Source organism: Aquila chrysaetos, chromosome 6, assembly GCF_900496995.4.
Source record: "Aquila chrysaetos chrysaetos chromosome 6, bAquChr1.4, whole genome shotgun sequence".
NCBI classification, from domain to species: Eukaryota; Metazoa; Chordata; class Aves; order Accipitriformes; family Accipitridae; genus Aquila; species Aquila chrysaetos.
In genome coordinates, this window is record NC_044009.1 from 47,467,429 (window position 1) to 47,486,000 (window position 18,572).

General features: G+C 43.8%; 1 protein-coding gene across 1 annotated transcript in view; it reads right to left on the reverse strand.

Moving 5' to 3' along the window:
• The window catches only part of NXPH2 (neurexophilin 2), a 40,767-nt gene extending 28,350 nt beyond the window's left edge, over nucleotides 1-12,417 (reverse strand). The window contains exon 1 of the mRNA XM_030018698.2: nucleotides 11,953-12,417. Coding sequence (XP_029874558.1) covers nucleotides 11,953-12,006 — 54 coding nt within the window. The 5' untranslated portion in view covers nucleotides 12,007-12,417. The remainder of the gene's footprint in view (nucleotides 1-11,952) is intronic.
• Between the last annotated feature and the right edge of the window lie 6,155 nt (nucleotides 12,418-18,572).

Below are 18,572 nucleotides of genomic sequence, written 5' to 3' on the forward strand. Positions count from 1 at the left end.
CAGGTGTGTTTTGGCTTTCAGACTAGTTTCCGTTTCAAATATTATTTTAGCCCATTTCCTAAGAAAATCAAGCTTCCTATGATGCTGTTGCACGTCAGCTGTGTGTCAGTCCCACTCAAATAACTGTTCAATCATTCTTTGCAGTTCAATCGGATCTGACAGAGCTGGTGATCTCAAGGATAATTAGATTTCTATTAAATAATTGTAGTGGGTAAGACAGAAATCGGGACATAGGGCACATAGTCATAGTAGAGCAGGCTTTATTAATACCTGTGCACAGACCAGTTTATCTCAATATTCCCTGAATGCACAGAAGGATATTAATATCACTGCTATGGGAAAAGTCAGTTAAGTGACTACTGGTTTGTGTTATCAGGACTACAGTTTTAATATCTAAATAGAACATAAAGTTGACTCTCCTTCACCATTACCAGCTTTATTGATATCAATTAAAAATAAATCTAGTAGTCAATCTGAACTGGACAAGACAATCCAATCCATCAAAACCCAAGAAAGATACAATACCTATTATATTTGTATTTTTCACCATATTAATCTTGTTATTCCACTAAAAATATAACTGTGCTGTTCATTGAAAGAATATTGCAAACTCATCAGAAGGCAAATTTGTGCAGAATGGTATTCTTAGTCATCATAAATACAAAGTTAGCTATTTTAAATTCATTCCTTCCCCCATTGTTCAACATTAAGTATTAAAACCAGCAACAGTGAACCTTCAGTCTAAGCAAGCAGAGTAACAGATCCCATCCAATATCCACAAAAATGTTTTGTTAAATAAAATGTGGAGTTTAAATTCCCTAGTCACAGCAGTGTTAGGCTGTCCATTGCTGATAATACATAGGTCATGCATAGCTGAATAAAAGGATTATGGGGTGAATACCATAAACTGGATCTGAGTATGAGGTATGTAATGTTTTTTCTTTCTTGCATTTAGAGGCATTTCATTTATTTAAAATCAAATAGGTCCTAACTCAACAATGAATTTATTCTCCTGTCAGACACTCAGCTACCTTGGTATTATTTTAAGCTAGCTTCAGTTAGGTGCCAGGAACTGGATACTGAGTTTTAGTGAGAAGAAAAATAAGAAGAGGCTCGAAGAGTGAGATGGATGAGAATGGCTCTCCCACTTTTTAAGAGCTTTAAGGAAAAACATCAGCCGTGATTTCACCAGAACTGCTGTAGGAAAAAAAAAAATCTGGGATTTTGGGTTCTAGGGGGAAGGAGAGAAAGCGTAAAGAAACAGAAAGCCGCCTGTGCCCCCAGAATGCTAATGTGGTGGAAATGCAGTTTGTTGTATCTCTTGGTCTTGATCTAAATTTTACACACCACAGCTCACTGCCACAGCAAGACCTTGATAGGGAGAAGGTGTCAGAAGGGAAAAATATGGGTTTTAGAGAAATAGTACAGTGTCTATAGCACCTGCAGTTCTGTAAAATTTGCTTCTCAAAAAACAAAAGTATGACAGCCCTTACATCATGTTCCAGTATTTTGTTTTAACGGTGGATATCCACTCAGATTTTGCCTTGTAACAACCGAGATAAAAAATGGACAATTTTAGATGGAAACATTCTAGAAGTATATAATATAAGCTAGAACTCAAAACTGATAAAGCCTTTGGATTGATCTGCTACCAGAGAGTTGGGACAGACAGCTTTCAGCAAGGGGTGAACTAATAACTACTAACAGATCCTGGAAAGGTGGCTTTAACTATTTAATTTGTTTCCTGTACAAATACAGTATGTTTTGCTTTAAATAAAAAAAAAAAAATATCAAAGCTGGGCAGTAGAAAGGAAGATAGTCTTTTTGCCTGCTCCTGGCTACTGTACTTTGGATCAGGCAGGAATCTCCAGGAGGAAGAGAAAAGCAAGGAAGCTGCTGCTTCTCCCAGAGGAACTGAGCATCCTCTTCTTGGAAAAAACTTTAGGAGGATGGAGGGGGAGGGAGAGAGAAAAAGAGGTGGCAAGCAGGCAGCTCACGGCAGAGTGCAGCTTAGAAAAGCTCCCTGGAGGGCCAGAGACTTCCTTACAGCAGAGAGGAGACCCAAGCCAGGGGAACATGAAGAAGACTGATGGATTTGTCATTCAGCACAGAAGACCACGCAGTTTGATTCAAAATTAACTCAAAAATGGATGTTTCCAGTACTGGAAGACTAATTCAATGACTGTAAACTACACAGCGGTTCAGCAGCGGGATGAAGCAGAGTCTGGCATACAACTGCAGCTGTATCACAGTCCCGATAAGGACATCAGTCTTTTCCCTGCCTTGAATGGTGACAGAATTGAAATTAGCCAATGGACAAAATTTAATCTGTTTTAAAAGAAAGTGAGGTGCAATTTAGTGAGTGATTGTCACATATAAGTGTTTTAATCATCTAATTTGAAGTGGCCCAGGCTAACACACCTGATAACTCTTCAGTGGTGCCACAGCGACAGAAGTAACATTATCTACTATGAATCTTTCCGCAAAGCTGATTAGCATTTTGTTAGTTTAATGAGTGGAAAACAACACAAGCTTTAGCCTTCTCCCTGGCACACTGTTTGCTTAAGAAACTGAAGGACTGGGCTTCCCTCCTCCCTTGCTCCACATTATGTCACTCCAAAAATGTCCCTGTGCTGGCCAATTAAGATCAGATTCCACAGCTCTTTTCAGCTGCTACAGTGCTTTAATCTTAAAAAAAAAAAAAAAAAAAAAAAAGTTTGAAGATTGAAGTTTCATTTTTAACTTACTTAAGATATTGCTTCCTGGCTTTTTTATTGTTTCTGAATATCTTACAGGCATTTTTACTTGCTCTTAAACCAGGGAGGCTCCAAACTAACAGCGTATTTTAAGAGTCCATAACAGAATAAAGTGTAAGAGAAGGATTTTGCAATTATCCCCAAATTAAACATTAAAATCTGTAAAATTAAGAGTTTAGCAGTACTATCTTCCTGACACATGGGAACACACAACTATGTGGCCTACAACCAGCAGTTGTACAGTTGTTTCTCCTGCACTTTAATCTGCATTTAAATCTAGAGGCTGTTTAGACATATTTAGGTTTAAACCTTGCCAATCTGGTCTCTCAGCAAGATATAGTGGCACTGACTTGTGATACCATATTTGACTTCCAGACTGGAGTCGGGCTGAACCTCATGAACCAAGGAGTACAGTGGGGTTTCCACATGCTCATGTAGACCACGGCCTCATAATGCAACCTCTGCCCTGTAGCATATGAAATAAATATATTATATTAAAATATACTGTAAAGATATTCAGGGTTTTTTTTTAATATATTTTAGGTTTTCCTCCTCAAAGTGTCACTTAAAGGTAGGGATAAAGCTATTTCTTTGTCATTCACACATTCTCTTTAGTACAACCACTGAATTTCCTCAATTTCCAAATACGTGGCTCTGAGATGACTAGAACCCACTTACAGTTTATTGTACTTTAAATACGCATACTTTGTTATACATTTTCTTGTCTTTTGGAGACAAAAAAATACCAAACTATCGTGTTACTGCATTAAAAATGTAGATACATTGGAATTTTATCTGAGGAAAGCATGTGGTACAGCACTAACATTCAACTTGGAAAATGCATGCAGTGCCACCTAAGAAGTAATGGGTTAAAATCCTATGCAATGAGCCACATTAATCAACATATGATCATTCACCATGGATGCAAACACACCACAGAAGCCAGCTTCTCCTCTGACAAAGTTCATCCCTGCCTCTGCCTTTGTATCAAGACAGGCCAGTGAAGGAGAGGGTCTATTCTGCTATGCAGAATAGTCTTCTGGTCTACTGCAGGTGAAGTTGAGAATTGTGCCCTGAGGCTCTATTTTGTTACGCTGAGCCAGCTTTTGTTCCTTCGGTTTCCCAAAATAATGACGGCACACACGTAACACATCTCGACTATAAAAGTACCATGAAGTCCAGCTACAGAGTACTATAAAATTACTGTTACGTACCTATTCCGTACTACAATTTCTGAAGGTTTCTTCCTCTAAGAACCACCCAACTGCTTGGAGTAAGGAGAGGATTCAACTTGGGAACACCTTGTATGGTTAAGGCTGCCAGTGGTGGAGGAACACGCTCACTAGTAACAGCTACAGCTGAAGGCTTGAGAACAAATCACTGGCCATGAGACCCTCTAAGCCCCATGGGGAACAGCAGTTCCAACTTTCCAAACACATGTAATGAACAACAGAAGCAATCATCAGGTGCTTGCAAGGAGGAAAGAGCCAAGCAGCCTTACAGGGAAAAAACTTCAAGGTCCCATATTTTACCCTCCTGGGCTGCTAAGCTTTGTGGTTCCCCATCCCCCTTCACGGGATGAAAACACCAACAGTACCCAGAACTGCTCATGGCAATCACCAAATTCTTGCACTTGTACAATCAAACAGATGGAGTAAGTCAGAAAGCTCAGATCTTCCTTCTTTGCTTTCCCCTACTGAGGGGCTGGTTGGAAAAATCCCACTCCCAAATTCTCTCCAGTGGGAAGAGTAACAGGCAGAAAGGACCCACCACGGCCTCTCACACGCAGAGCTTGATGTTACTGTGGGAATATTCCTTGTTACTGTTGGTCTATCTGTCCCTCTCCTCCTGCCGTAACTGCTTAGGCTCACTCCACCTGTCCACGGGGCTGTTTTACTTCCATCATCTTCCTCTCTCTCATATTCACCTCTCACTTCCTCACTAAAGTCCCAGTGCTTTTTTTCTTCAGGTCAGCCTCAAGCACAGCCAGCTCCTTCTCCATCAGAACCATATAAAGCCCTTAAATCTACATAATAACAGAACAAATATAGAAGCACTTCTATGCACAGTGTTTTATTTTCCTAGACAATGGATACAGTAAGATGAAATTAAGGTTGTGTTTATACTGGTGATTTATGGTATTAGAAATACCTGGTCATCACCAAAAGCACGTACTATAAAGTCAGGAAATTCTCAACTGATGATAAACATAAAACAAACATGCTGGAGCTGGAGAAGCAGAATTAGAGCATTCAAAGTAGCCTCAACTTTGCACTGTAATGACACAATAACAAAAATTGGTCCCAACGCACATAAAAAACTGATTTTAGAGACATTAGATTCCTAGTTTTATTTTTTATTTCTCCCTATTCTTGCATTTTCACTTCCCTGCTAATAATAGCTTCTATTACTACCAATCACTGGGAACAAAGAGAAAACCTATCTCAAGAACTACAGCTCTTACAGCTTTTTAATTCTACCTTAAATTACAGTCAAGTCATTCAAATTCTGTATTTACAGTAAGCACTGCCATTGCAGGGACAGCAGAGCATGGTACCAGCATTGAAATCTCTGCTGCAAGGACAAAACTACGTAGTCTTAACTGTGAATCCATCGCCATAGCCCTTTATTTCCTCTCCACTCTTAATTTGTTTCCTTGTCCTTCCAATCCTGAAATAACCTCTTTGTTAACTGCAACTGAGCTTATAGCTGACACAGAGCGCCAGCCTACAAGGAGATTCCCTACAGAAAAGGGATTAATGGTGTTTTCCAAGTCCTGACCTGCAAACCTCATAGGTTTTGTGAGATTCATCCAGAAACTCATCCACCTGCCCCCCGTCCCATCTCTTGCTCACCTGGCAGAGTACTGACAAATCCGGTATTTCTGCACAGGACCCATAGCTTTTCCAGCACCCCAAGTGCCTGGTACGTGGAGTCTGAGAGCAGGTGAACGTTAGGGCTCCAGCCCGTGCTCCAAGCTGCGAGGTGCAGACTCCTGGGCTGCAGCCTGATGTTGAGGCTCCTCCATCGGTTCATTTAATGCAGGGTGTATCCCAAGTGCGTGACTCGACGTGCGGGCATGATTGTGTTGCCCGGCTCTGCACGGATGCTAGCATATTTTCAGTGCTACAATGGTACCGTAGTAGTTTCTGAAGCATGTGCCGGAAGGAAACAACTGATAAATGGGATGAATATAGATAAGTGTATCAGAGAAAACCTGCAAGTGTGAAAAGTGCTAAAGTGGGGGAAAGGGACTCTAAGAGGGTGAAACATGACTCTCGTGGCCTTACTTAACAGTACTGATGCTCTGCTGGAAGCAGAACCTACCTAGCAGGTCCACCCATTATTTTCTTTAACTCTGATTCTTTAACTACCTAAACAAACTACATAAACTACAGCTACATGGTATGAAATTGAGAGAATGAAAATGGAATGGAAACAATGAATGGGGTTGGGGAAATACACACAAGTATATTTAAGATTTGAAGTGAAAGGCCAAAGCTGCCCCAAAATAGGATGTTTGGCAATCAAGTTCAGGATGAATCTGTAGTAGTCATGTGAATGGAACTTTCACTTTCCTCTTTTCCAGTTCTGCAAGTTTTGATCTAGTAAAAATTTCCAAGGCCAGTATTTTTGCTTTATAATGGGTACAGGGAAGTGGTGAGTTAAAGAGGTGGGCAAAAATCAGGACTAGCAGACAGATTCCCAGAGCAAATGCACTGTCCTGTGAAGTACACATGCTTTTAAACAGTCACTTATCACAGCAATTTTGTGATAAAGGCAAAAATCTCTTCCTTTTTCCTCACTGCATTTCGTTTCAATACATTGACAAGTACGTGTCAAAGGCTGAAAGAGACAGTCTTCTGGACAGTCTTCCCTGAGCACCAGAACAGCTCTCTGTTTGAAGATGCAACCCACACCTATGGAATTACAGCTTTTGTCTTAAAACCATTCACCACAGACTTCCTTATTGCAGCTATTTGCCAGAAGTGCCCAAGAATTACCGTGTCTTACTGGATACTTGAGCCAAACACAGGTTAACACCTCACAGGCTAGGAATCACTGGCAGGGTTCCATGCTGTGCCATGCTGAGCAGCTCTTGCTTCTCCTCATACATTTTATTTATGAAGTGTTGATTAAGGGTAAAATTTTCAAAACTATAGGAGGAATTTGGTGCACCTAGAGCAGAGTGGCACATCTCTGATGCCCTGAATGTCCAGACCAGCAAGTGGTTTCTGCTGCTCCCTTTCGATCCCCGTGCTCGAGTTCCCTTCTTGCACAATCCAAGGCTCAGGAAGCAAAACAGAAAGGTGGGACCGATCAGTGCATCCCAATTTAGTGTTTGGGCTCCACCGATCTTTGTTTCGCTTGCCTGTTGGTTACACTGCGGTACCAGTTAGGAGAAGTACTTACAGCACATCTCTGACATGTAGCTTTCAAAGTGCTTTACAATGGCAGAAAAATACTTTCCATGTTACAGATGGAAAGATTGAGACTTGGATTTTACATGCCTTGTGCTAGCGAAGCCTGAGGTATCTTGCGGTCTACTGGACATAAATCAGACAGACTTGCTGTACAGATTTTAAATAGGATCTATAAAATTTCTGCGCCCTAGTCAACCTACAAATAAACTGAAAAATATCAGTCACCAGTTCTACAGAACTGGGTCAAAAGATGTGGCGTAAGGACAAGTTGAGTTTACTGTTGCATGTTAACTTCCTCACTAAACCTAGCCCCATCCACCTTAACACATAACTCCTCGTTCAGGATAATAAATTCTCGAACTGCTGAAAACCAGCATTTGTTGAGCTGTCTTCAACTTCAAACTGCCTGCATTCCTTGGGTTACTTATATTACTTTATTACACAAGAATGAGATGTAGGCTTACAATGCCTACAGCATCGAGAAAAATACCAAAATAAACCAAATGAAACGTTGGGACCAATATATTTCATGAGAAAGATCTCCCTGAAATTAAGAGGGATGGAATTTCATCTGTGCACTTCAAGATGACCGGAGGGAAGCGTTTACCTTTCTGAAACAGAGTTGAGAGTTTTGCATGGTCCCTATTTCTGATTCTCACTGCAAGGGCATGTTATGTAGACCATGTTTGCAAGGCTACGGAGACAAAATTAAAGTAGCCAGGAGGAACACACCTCTGTGTTTCTACGCCTCACATAGCATACATATTTTAAATGGAAATGCATCTTTATCTCAGTTTTCAAGCTATTTCTGCTTATGAAGCAATGTCTTGCACTATAGCAAGTTATAAATATTCTTTCTAGCTCAAGTTGTTAAGAACCTTAAATTCTGTTTTAAAAAAAAAAACCCTCTAAAAATTTTGGCTTCATTGTCTGACAAATTGGTTTTTGTTATGGTTAAAAATTTTAGCCCTTGAAAAGTCCAAGACAACCAACCTGTCACTGAATTTCACTCATATCAAATGTTATACTTCAATCTTGGTGGAAAAGAATCTTGAAATAACATACTTTGCCTTTTTTCCTAATTATTTCTCATCTATACAAACACTATTGGGAAAAAATTATCTGCTTTTAAGTGTTTGTAAATAATTGATTCCTAGGTTTCTAACATGGTGACAGCTCTGCCCAATGACAATGTTAGAAGAGAGTTTCTTGATAGGAATGCTGATGCAACTTTAACTACAGGCACTAGAAAATGCTGCTGTAATCCTTCCTTAATTTCAGACTGCAGAGATGCAATAATAAACAAATAGTTAAGGTGCCTGATTACCCAGGTCCTGTCTGTGAGTGTTTGACTGCAACTATAGCTTGCCAAGACAAAGGGAAAGTAGTGGCTATACTAGCTATCTACAGCTGAAGCAAACTCTGCTTCTTGATTCAAAACCTATATACTGCCCTTATGTTTTTTTCCCTCTTTCTTTCTTAAAGGGGGAAATGTTATACATTTTGAAGACCTCATATAAGCTATTTTAAACAATGTTATGAAACATGACATTTTAAAGGTGCAAATTAATAACATGAAAAGAAAACACTGGATACTGACAGCATTTTAAATTTTTTTAAACAAGATTACTTTAAAATGACAAGTAGTATTCCCAGGGAAGTAGCAGAAGCCCCCCTCCCTTTAAGGCATTTAAAGCTAACTTAACAAAACACTAGCAGGCATACTATAAACCATATAAACCTAATACTCCAGTCTTTTCAATTTCCAACATGTAGAACTCCACTATTTATAAAGAGATAACTAACAGGGCATTCTGCAATTACGTGACAATTGAAAAAAGCTTACTGAAAATTAATAGTAAAGCAAGAGTACCTGCTAATAATACAATACAATACAATAATTTTTGGTCTTCTTATCAATAACAGCCAGACATGTAGTGACTGTGCATTGCAAATTATTATTTTGATCTATATTGACAATATAAGGTAAACCTGACTTTTAAAATGAACGCATTTATACAGAAGCAAGTTGGCACCTTAACGTGACTCAATAGCAGGCTTCCTTACTGTTTAATATACCCAAATATGCAAAGTAGTTTAAGAAATATATTTGTGCTCATGCTGCATGCATACTGGTACACCATCTATTAATCAAAACAATAATCCAGGAACATGCCACAAAAAATACATCCACACTCTATTAAGGAAGTACTAAACATGAACTTCTGACTGAACAATATTAGGTACAGCATATAATAATCACCTAACTAACATTGCTTTCAGAAATTCAGCGAGATGGTCTGCCATATTCCTTAGCATCTCCTCAAATTTGTGAAGTTTTACACAGTTTTTATCCTACATTTACACATCTTTAAGAAGTAGGTAAGTAGCTACCACACTTTGGTATTTGAAAGCCAAGCAAGCTTTTAAAGTTAAATCTAATAAAAAAAGTACTTCTACTTTCACTAAAATATAGTGGCAAAATATTTTGCATTCTAGCATCTCTGATTTCACAAAGAATTAAGATTACACTATCAGGAAGGATTTGATGCCAGCATTTCTGGGTTACTAGAATGCTGCTGTATTGAAACACTGAAATCCACATTTTTTTCTCTCTTGGCTGAAATGCTGAGCCTTTAGTGTTGTATTAATATTAACCACGTTGATGTTTGGTTTGGAAAAAAAAAAAAAAAAAGTCAAGAATTAGTACCACCAATGCCTGCCTGCTAAAACTGCTAATTAGATTCCAGGAAGCCACCAGTCCCTCCAAATACTGGCCAGAGAACAAAGAATAGCACAGTGACTTGTATTCAATGCATTACCACCAGTGTCAAATATTTCTCAACTCAATTTACAATAAGCTGTAACTTTAACCAGTTGTTTTGGAAATAGTATGCCAAAATGTATTTGCACAACTTTTTAGTAATAGATTAGCATTAAAAGGTATACCTAAAGATACCTCAAAAATATCACACGTTCTCATTTTGCTTTAATTTATTATTTAAACTAATTTATGCAAGCTGTAAAACTAATTGACTCCAAAACTTTGCTGGTTTGTATATAAAGAATGCAGAAGAAACGAATACTCCTGGGTGAGCTGAGTGCCACATCCACCTGAAAACCTGCACTGACTATGCATGATTTTTGTTTAATTCAAGACAGCAACTTTGCTTCTTCAGTCAGCCTTCACTCAACGCATGTAAGACCACAGCAAGCAACTTCCCAACATCATCCATAAAACCCTGGGTAACAAACGCGATCCCTGTTGATACAAGTTTCAATCAATCCCTTTGATATCTGTTTAAAAAAATAAAAAGGAGGGTGTGAGTGCGTGAGAGAGGTTGTAGGTGTGAGGAAGGAGCGGTTTTATTTAGTTCCCTTCCGCTCAGCAACTTTGTAATCCATTTACCGCTCTCTTTTCCCATCTCTCACCCCTGCGCGTTGTTTGGCTGGAAACTGGGCTGCAAGAATGTGAAGAATGTAAACAGTCTTTTATTGTCCAAAAGGATAGGAGTGTGAAAGAAATGGTGCCTTATCGCAGGACTGCAGCTCGCTACTTCATTGCTATGATAAAGTACTGGAGCAAAAAACATTACACGACAAGCGCAATCCAAAACCGGATTAGAATTTGACATAAGCTTCCTCAAAAACTAATCAATCAACTCATGCTGTAATATTAGACTCCGGCTCTTAAGGAGGGTGTTTAATCCCTTCAAGGTTTATTACACACTCCCTATTGACTACAGTGACAAACTTTCAGATACGAGGCAGCTGGGGAAGAGAGGCATAACTTTTGCAGCACGGATCAGAGGTAATTACGGGAGCGAAAACAAAACTCCCCCCCCCAACAAGTTAGAAATGCCATTTTAATAATACTTGTTAAAGTGAAGATTGCCAAACTCTTTTGCCAATACAATTTTTCCTCTTTTTAACCTCTCCCGCCAGGTTAACGCGATCATTAAGACCATTTGTTTTCCACCACGACCGCCCCACAGCCAGGGCCATTTGCCGGCTTCGGGAGAAGTTGCGCTCTTCGCGTACCGCTCTCCAGCCGCGCACCTCGCTTCGCTTCCCTCCCCTGCACAGTTTTGAAGTCTGCATTTCGCCTTGTCAGTCCCCAAATTCCCCCTCTGCATGCAAAGGCGTACGTAGCATAGCACAGGCATGTGCGACAGCCTATAATAAAAATGAACCAGCACCCCGGCGTGCGCCGCAGCAAGCCGAAACTACGGTGGGAGCTTTCAAAGCGCAGGTGACTCTACCGACGCAACCCGCTATGTCGTGCCCACGAAACACTGAGGACAGCGCAAAACTTTTCGGGAACGGACAGTTTCGGGGTGTGTGTGTGTGTGTGGGGGGGGTACTCGGCACCCACCCACCGGCCCGCCGTGCCCGGCTCCGCGGCGGCTGCCGGCGCATCCCGGGGCACCCCCGGCTCCCCTCTTCGCTCGGCCAGCCGGAGCGCCCCGCCATCCCGAACGAGCCCGCCGAGCAGCAAACGCGCGGGGAAAAAAAAAAAAAAAAAAAAAAGCACAGACGCGCTTAAAATAATAATAATAATAAAAAAAATTAAAAAGCGATAAAACCAGGTGTCGGGGCTGTGGGAGGCTGCCCGCTGGCGTGGTGCGGGCTGCTCGGAGTCAACCCTGCCTTTGCCTCCACGGGAGACCGCGCCTGCCACCTTCCCCGGCGGGAAGGGGGCCCGTTCCCCAAAAGTCTTGCGGCAAGGGGGGCCGGGGCGGGGGGGGGGGGGCTCGGGGAAGGAGACTTACGAGCTGGAGGACGCCCTGGACCACGACGAGGGGCAGGGGCTGCAGGTGCACCATCCTGGCTGCCGGTCTAGGAGGAGACTCCCCTCACACGGGTCTCGCACATCTCCGCTCCGGGGAGGAGGGGAGTTGGGGGGGTGGTGGAGGGGGGGGGGGGCAGGACTGAGCGTAGGGACACACCGCCCCGCTTGTCCCCCCTCACGGGGCGCTGGCAGGCAGCGGCGAGACCCCGGCACTGCCGCGCCGCTCCGCGCCGCGCCTCTCGGCTCCGCGGGCGGCCATGGCGAGCGGGAGGCGGGAAGAAGAAAGAGGGAGGCGGTGGCGGCGGCGCAACCGGGTCGGGCGTCCGCGGCACCCCCCGCGGGGAGGAGGGGAAACCCTCTCACAGCCCGCCGCCGCGGAACGGCGGCGTGGGGGCTCGCCTGCGGCCGGAGCCCGCCGCCCCGCTGCCTGTCATGGTGCCGCCGGGGCGGAGGAGCCGCCCGGCCGGGCCGAAGTTGAGGAGAGCCGTCGTGAAGCGAGGCGGCGCGTTCCCGCCGGGCGCTGAGGAGACCCCGGTGCCCCGGGCGGGGCGGCCCTCCGCCGGCAAAGTTGAAAGACGCGGCGGCCCCTCCTCCGCCCGTAGTCACCCCCCGCCGCCCTGCCCGGACGGGAAAGGCGGCCCCCGGGGCCAGAGCCTGGCTTCGCCGCGGGGGAAGCGATCCCGGCGCTGCCTTCCCTCAGGGAACCTCCGCCGCCCGGCCCTGCCGTTGGGCTCCCGCTCTGGTGTGAAAGGAGAGACGGGTGAAGGGTTTGACTTGACGTTCATCGCCCCTCCGCCCGGTCCCGTTTTTATAAGGAACGCACCGTCACAGCTCCATTTCTCTCGGGTGGATCTGCCCCCCCCCCCCGGCACCCCCACACGGGTGGGCAGCCGTGGCCCGTGTGGGGAAACTCAACGCGTTTCCTCTCCGCAGCCGTGAGGGGAGACATGGCGGCATGGCTGGGCCCTGCAGCCTGCCCTGGCACCCACCCGCCTGCCCGCCCGGCCGGGACCCTCAGCCTGCCCTGGGGACACCACGCGTCCGTCAGCCGGGGACAGCGTCCCCTCGAGTGGCCGTGGGGACGGCGTCAAGTGCGAGCGGGCTCCTTGCGTGGGGCTCGGGCTGCGCAGGGGAGCGGGGAAGAGCGGGGCCTCAGTAACGGCGTGCTGCGGGCCCAGAGGGCTGGAGGTTCCATCTCCAAAGGAGTCACTCCGAGCTTATTTCCATTTAATAACGTAAATGAACGAATAAGCTCCGGACCCGCTTTTGAGGTGGGCGTGAGCAGCCTGGAACTTTGGTTGCTGCGCTTTCGAGCTGCAGGAGTGACAACCTTGTAACGCGGCAACCTGGAAAGGGGAAATGAAGTTTTGAGCGCGGCAGGCCGGCGTGGGACGGAAAGCCCGGCCGCGTTCGGCACACATGCCTCCCACGCGGCCTGGGACCGAAGTGGTGGCACCGTTACCCATAACGGCTACGCCTGCGTCAAGTCCGGCAGTGCCGGCATTTGCAAATCGGTAATTCATTATGTGATGTGATACGCAAGATCTCTGCCAGTGGGCTGAAGTGGAGGTAGTGGTTTCAGCTTCCAGACCTTGCCTGTCATTTGCAGATTAGTTTCCTCTTAATTCTCGGTTGCCCCATCTCATCTTCTTACTAGGTCTGCATTCAGGTTACATTTTGACTACCTTTGTATTTTCAACCCCTAAAGTTCTTGCCAGTGGAAACAGCTTTGCAAGCCCTTTCATTGCACTTGAGAGCAGCCATGATGTTACCCAATAATGATTGTGGTTATTTAGTTGTTCTATCCCACTGGTTCTTTCCCTAGATCTGCTGCTAGGTGTCTCCTAAAACATATCATGTGGATGCAATCGAGCCACAAATCGCGTTCTCTCATTTGGGTTCAGAAAAGATGCTTGATCTATAGCTAAGGAAACTACATATAAACTGAACAACTCTAAAACGGGTTCATTTGCAGCAGATGCAAAGATTGAGAGAAAAAACTGACATGGTGATGGTCAGTGAGTCAATCTATTATAATGTAATTCACATGCTTACTTTTTGTAGCAGTATTTAAAAGTTATTTTTAAAGCGTTTATTTTAGTGGTCTTCAACCTCTTGTGCTCCCCTTTGATTTTTATTTTTAATATAGAATGATAAGCATAAAATATGTTCGGATTTACCTATTAGAATTTAAACCCCAAAGTTGCCTTAACATCCTGGATGGAAAATAGTTAAATGCTGCTATGGGTATGTTTAGTATTAAAAAATGATATTTTCTATGGTACTGAAATTATATTTTTGCACAAGTAAATGAGCCGGTTATTGGCTTAGCCGTAAGGAATCGCTGTGTTGGGCTGACCAAGGCTCTTGTGCTGAGCACCCTGTGCCGGGATGAGCCAGGTAGGTAAGAATTTACCTGCGCCGGGCTCGGACGGAGGTAGTGGCCCGGCCTCGGGTCCTTATAATAAATGGAAACATCTTGAGCGCTATCTACTGCTCGCAGGCGGTACTGCCTGCAAGTGCGGCGCGAAGATTTTATTTTCTCATGACGAATTGCATTATGCAGCTGGGTGAAAAGACTGTTATGCAATTAGTTAGAATTATGAAGACTAAATTCGGATGAAGTATTTAGATAGATCTTTTTTTAAAATGAAAAGCTGTGCTCTATAAATTTAAGGAAAGCTGAATTTCTGTAATTGGCTTTTAATGGAACCATAGTGTTTAAACTGAAGTACTGTAGTTCTATCCTATTAAATACAAACAGACTCGATTTAAATGACATTAACTTTGTCACATAAGCTATCAGAAGCTGGCCTTAAATCATACTTTTTCTAGATTAACTAGCAGTAAATATTTGTAAAGTGCTTTGAAGATGAAAAGCACCGTGCACACTAAGTGATAAGTATTATTGTTATTTGTATTGCTTCCCGGAAAAGCCACGGTAGTGTTTGTTAAGAACAGAATATAAGGCCTGAGCTTTGCATTCCCTTGCTTTGGCATGTTAGCATGATCTTCAAAGATCATTTAAATGGGGAAGGGAAAATTTTCTGGTCTAATTTTAAGGCACAATAACAAATAGTTTGTTCATCTCAGGAAATAACAGTTGTATACTGCAGGAAGTAATCCTAATCACTCTAGAAATGGATTGATGAGTAAGCTGTGGAAAAACTAAACTAAGAGCTCAGGGTCCTACTAAACCATCTTGGCTGCTACAAGGCAGTGAAAAATATCTGATTAACACATGATCTCTAATGCTCATGCACAAAGTCAATAGTAATTTTTATTCCTTTATCAAGTAATTTATAAGCACAAACAAGTAAAACCTGTGGTTAGCATCAGACCCATCTGTCATTCAACCTCAATTCAATTCTCAAATCTCATTCTTCTACGTTAATTTAAAATGCTGGCATCAACTTTTGCTCTTCTTAGTCCTAAGACTCCTCACTCTGTTTCCAAATATCAGGAACACTGGACTGGAAAGAGCAGTCTGTGTCATTCAACCCATCTCCCTTGACTGCAGACAGTGAAGTGTAGGTTCTTTTTGGAAACTCTTCAAGATCCGTTTTTAAATTGGCTAGTTAGGAGTGGGGGGAATCCCATGCTGCATCAGGAAGCTGTTCCAAAATTTCACTCCTCTGACATTTGAAAACCTCCTTCTAACTTCTAGTTTCCAGATCTACTGTATTTGATACCTGGTTTTATGCACACTTGTCCTTTTGCAGTCACTGCTTTATCTTAATGAGCTCTTCTTCCTCCTTCTGACAACGTGTAGCCAAAAACATTTTTAAAGTACAGATTCCCTCTCAAATTTTATTAATTATGTGAGCCAGGCAGTCTCTCTCAGGCAATAGCATTCAATTTCCTGTGTTAGCCTAGTAAAACTTTTCTTTTGTCTATTCTCATTGGAATTAATCTCTTTTGAATGTGAGTGAACATCCAAGTTTAGATGTTTGTAGTCTTGTTGGAACATCATTAATGCCTAATCTATCTCTGTTCGAAATATATTCTCTAACTGTGGTGGGTTGACCCTGGCTGGACACCAGGTACCCACCAAAGCCCTTCTATCATTCCCTTCCTCAGCTGGACAGGGCAGAGAAAATATAACAAAAGGCTTGTGGGTTGAGATAAGGACAGGAAGAGATCACTCACCAATTACCATCACGGGCAAAACAGACTCGACTTGCGGAACATTAACTTAATTTATTACCAACTAACCAGAGTAGGGTAATGAGAAATAAAACCAAATCTCAAAACACCTTCCCCCAACCCCTTCCTTCTTCCCAGGCTCAACTCCACTCCTGATTTTTTCTATCTCCTCCCCACCAGCAGCACAGGGGGACAGGGAATGGGGGTTGCGGTCAGTTCGTCACACATTGTCTCTGCCGCTCCTTCTCCCTCAGAGGGAGGACTCCTCACTCTTGCCCTGCTCCAGCATTGGGTCCTTCCCATGGGAGACAGTCCTCCATGAACTTCTCCAACATGAGTCCTTCCCATGGGCTGCAGTTCTTCATGAACTGGTCTAGTGTGGCTCCCTCCCATGGGCTGCAGTCCTTCAGGCAAAGACTGCTCCAGCGTGGGTCTCTTCCATGCGGTCACAAGTCCTGCCAGCAAACCTGCTCCAGCGTGGGCTCCTCTCTCCACGGTGCCACAGGTCCTGCCAGGAGCCTGCTCCAGCGTGGGCTTCCCACGGGGTCACAGCCTCCTTCGGGGGCATCCCCCTGCTCCGGTGTGGGGTCCTCCCCGGGCTGCAGGTGGATATCTGCTGCACCGTGGACCTCCCTGTGCTGCAGGGGGACAGCCTGCCTCACCATGGTCTTCCCCACGGGCTGCAGGGGAATCTGTGCTCTGGCGCCTGGAGCACCTCCTCCCCTCCTTCTTCACTGACCTGGGGGTCTGGAGGGCTGGTTCTCTCACATATTATCACTCCTCTCTTGGCTGCACTTAGCACAGTTTTCTTTTTCCCCCTTCTTAAATGTTATCCCAGAGGCACTACCACTGTTGCTGATGGACTCGGCCTTGGCCAGCAGCAGGTCCGTCTTGGAGCCGGCTGGCATTGGCTCTGTCAGGCATAGGGGAAGCTTCTAGGAGCTTCTCATAGAAGCCACCCCTATAGCCCCCCCACTACCAAAACTTTGCCACGCAAACCAAATACACTGATACATGGTGTTATTGTATTTTCCTTTTCAAGAATACATCACAATTACATTTTCTCTCTATTGTTCCAGTTGTTCCAATATGTTATCCAGATCCTTCACACTACAGACTGTGACGGAAAAAGACTTAACTGCAAGGTTCAAGCAAATGATTTATTTGAACTTCACTTACAGACTTAACACGCCACTATTGCAGGTTTTACAGATACAATGGAGGAATGCACTATTGCAATTTTTAAGGTGAGGGTAGTACACTATTACAACCACAAGCGATTCACAGACAACCACAAGCACACACGTGTTTACAAACTTAAAGCATAAACAATATTCACTTACCCCCCCAGGTAAGGGCTCTCAATCCCAGGGAAGCTACCTCGACCGGCGTCCCGATCAAGCGGGGGAAGGGTTTCCTTCACAAGCCAACTGTATGGTTGGAGAAGTGACTCCCCCATTTCCAGCCTGAATCTTAGAGTTTTTATCCCCTGACTTGTGGAATGGTGTGTATGACTATGTCTGAGCGGATTATGATGTATGCCTAAATGGATTATGTATATCTGAGTGGAGTTTCCCCTTATCTTTCCTTTGCTGGTCTGTGATTGTTTGAATACACAAGGTTGCCATTTGAAGCTGAAACCCTCCAGTTCTTTTATTTTACCTTGCTTCCTCAGGCAACTGAATAGTGGTTGGATTGAGACTCGGCATACTATTTGTTAAGGGATTTCAAGGCTCAGTTCAGGTTTTGGTTCTTTGAATGGCCCAGCCACCACCCTGTTTAGTTTAGGGTTTATCAGACAAGCCAGGGTTAAGCTGTCTACACAGCTCCCCGTGAGCCGTCTCTGCAGAGAGACAGGGCCTCAAGGCAACCCAAGGCTGGGCCGCTTTTGTAACCCCCCATGAGCCGCCTGTGTGCACTAGACATGGTGAAACTCCTTTGTGAACTATGAGCCGGACAATCCACACGCTGACTGCTTACCAGTTTTGTGTCAGCAGCATATTTCAATAGCAAGGTCCTAAATTTCATGCCGGAATTGGTAATTAATTTATTGAATAGTAGTGTTCCCAAGATTAATATTTGATGAATCCTATTAGTTATTTCCTTCCAGACCTTGAATACAACCTGTTAAACCATACCTTACCCTCTTCAAAACTTTTTCCTAATCACCTTCTCCAGCCTATCTAATTCTTTCCCACATGACATCCAATCACATTTTGATTGAAGTCCTGATAGATGACTCTATTTCATTTGGCTAGAAAATTAGTAACCTAATCAAAGGCAGGTAATGAAATATTCATCAACCTAGAATAATCTACCTTTCTGAAAAAAAACCCAAACCCAACCCAAACCAAACACCAAACAGATTTATCTCATTTTCTGTTTATCCATGTTTCCAAGCCTTTTTTTTTCCTCCTTCAGATTGCTTTTGGCAGCTTTGCATATTTCTAAAAC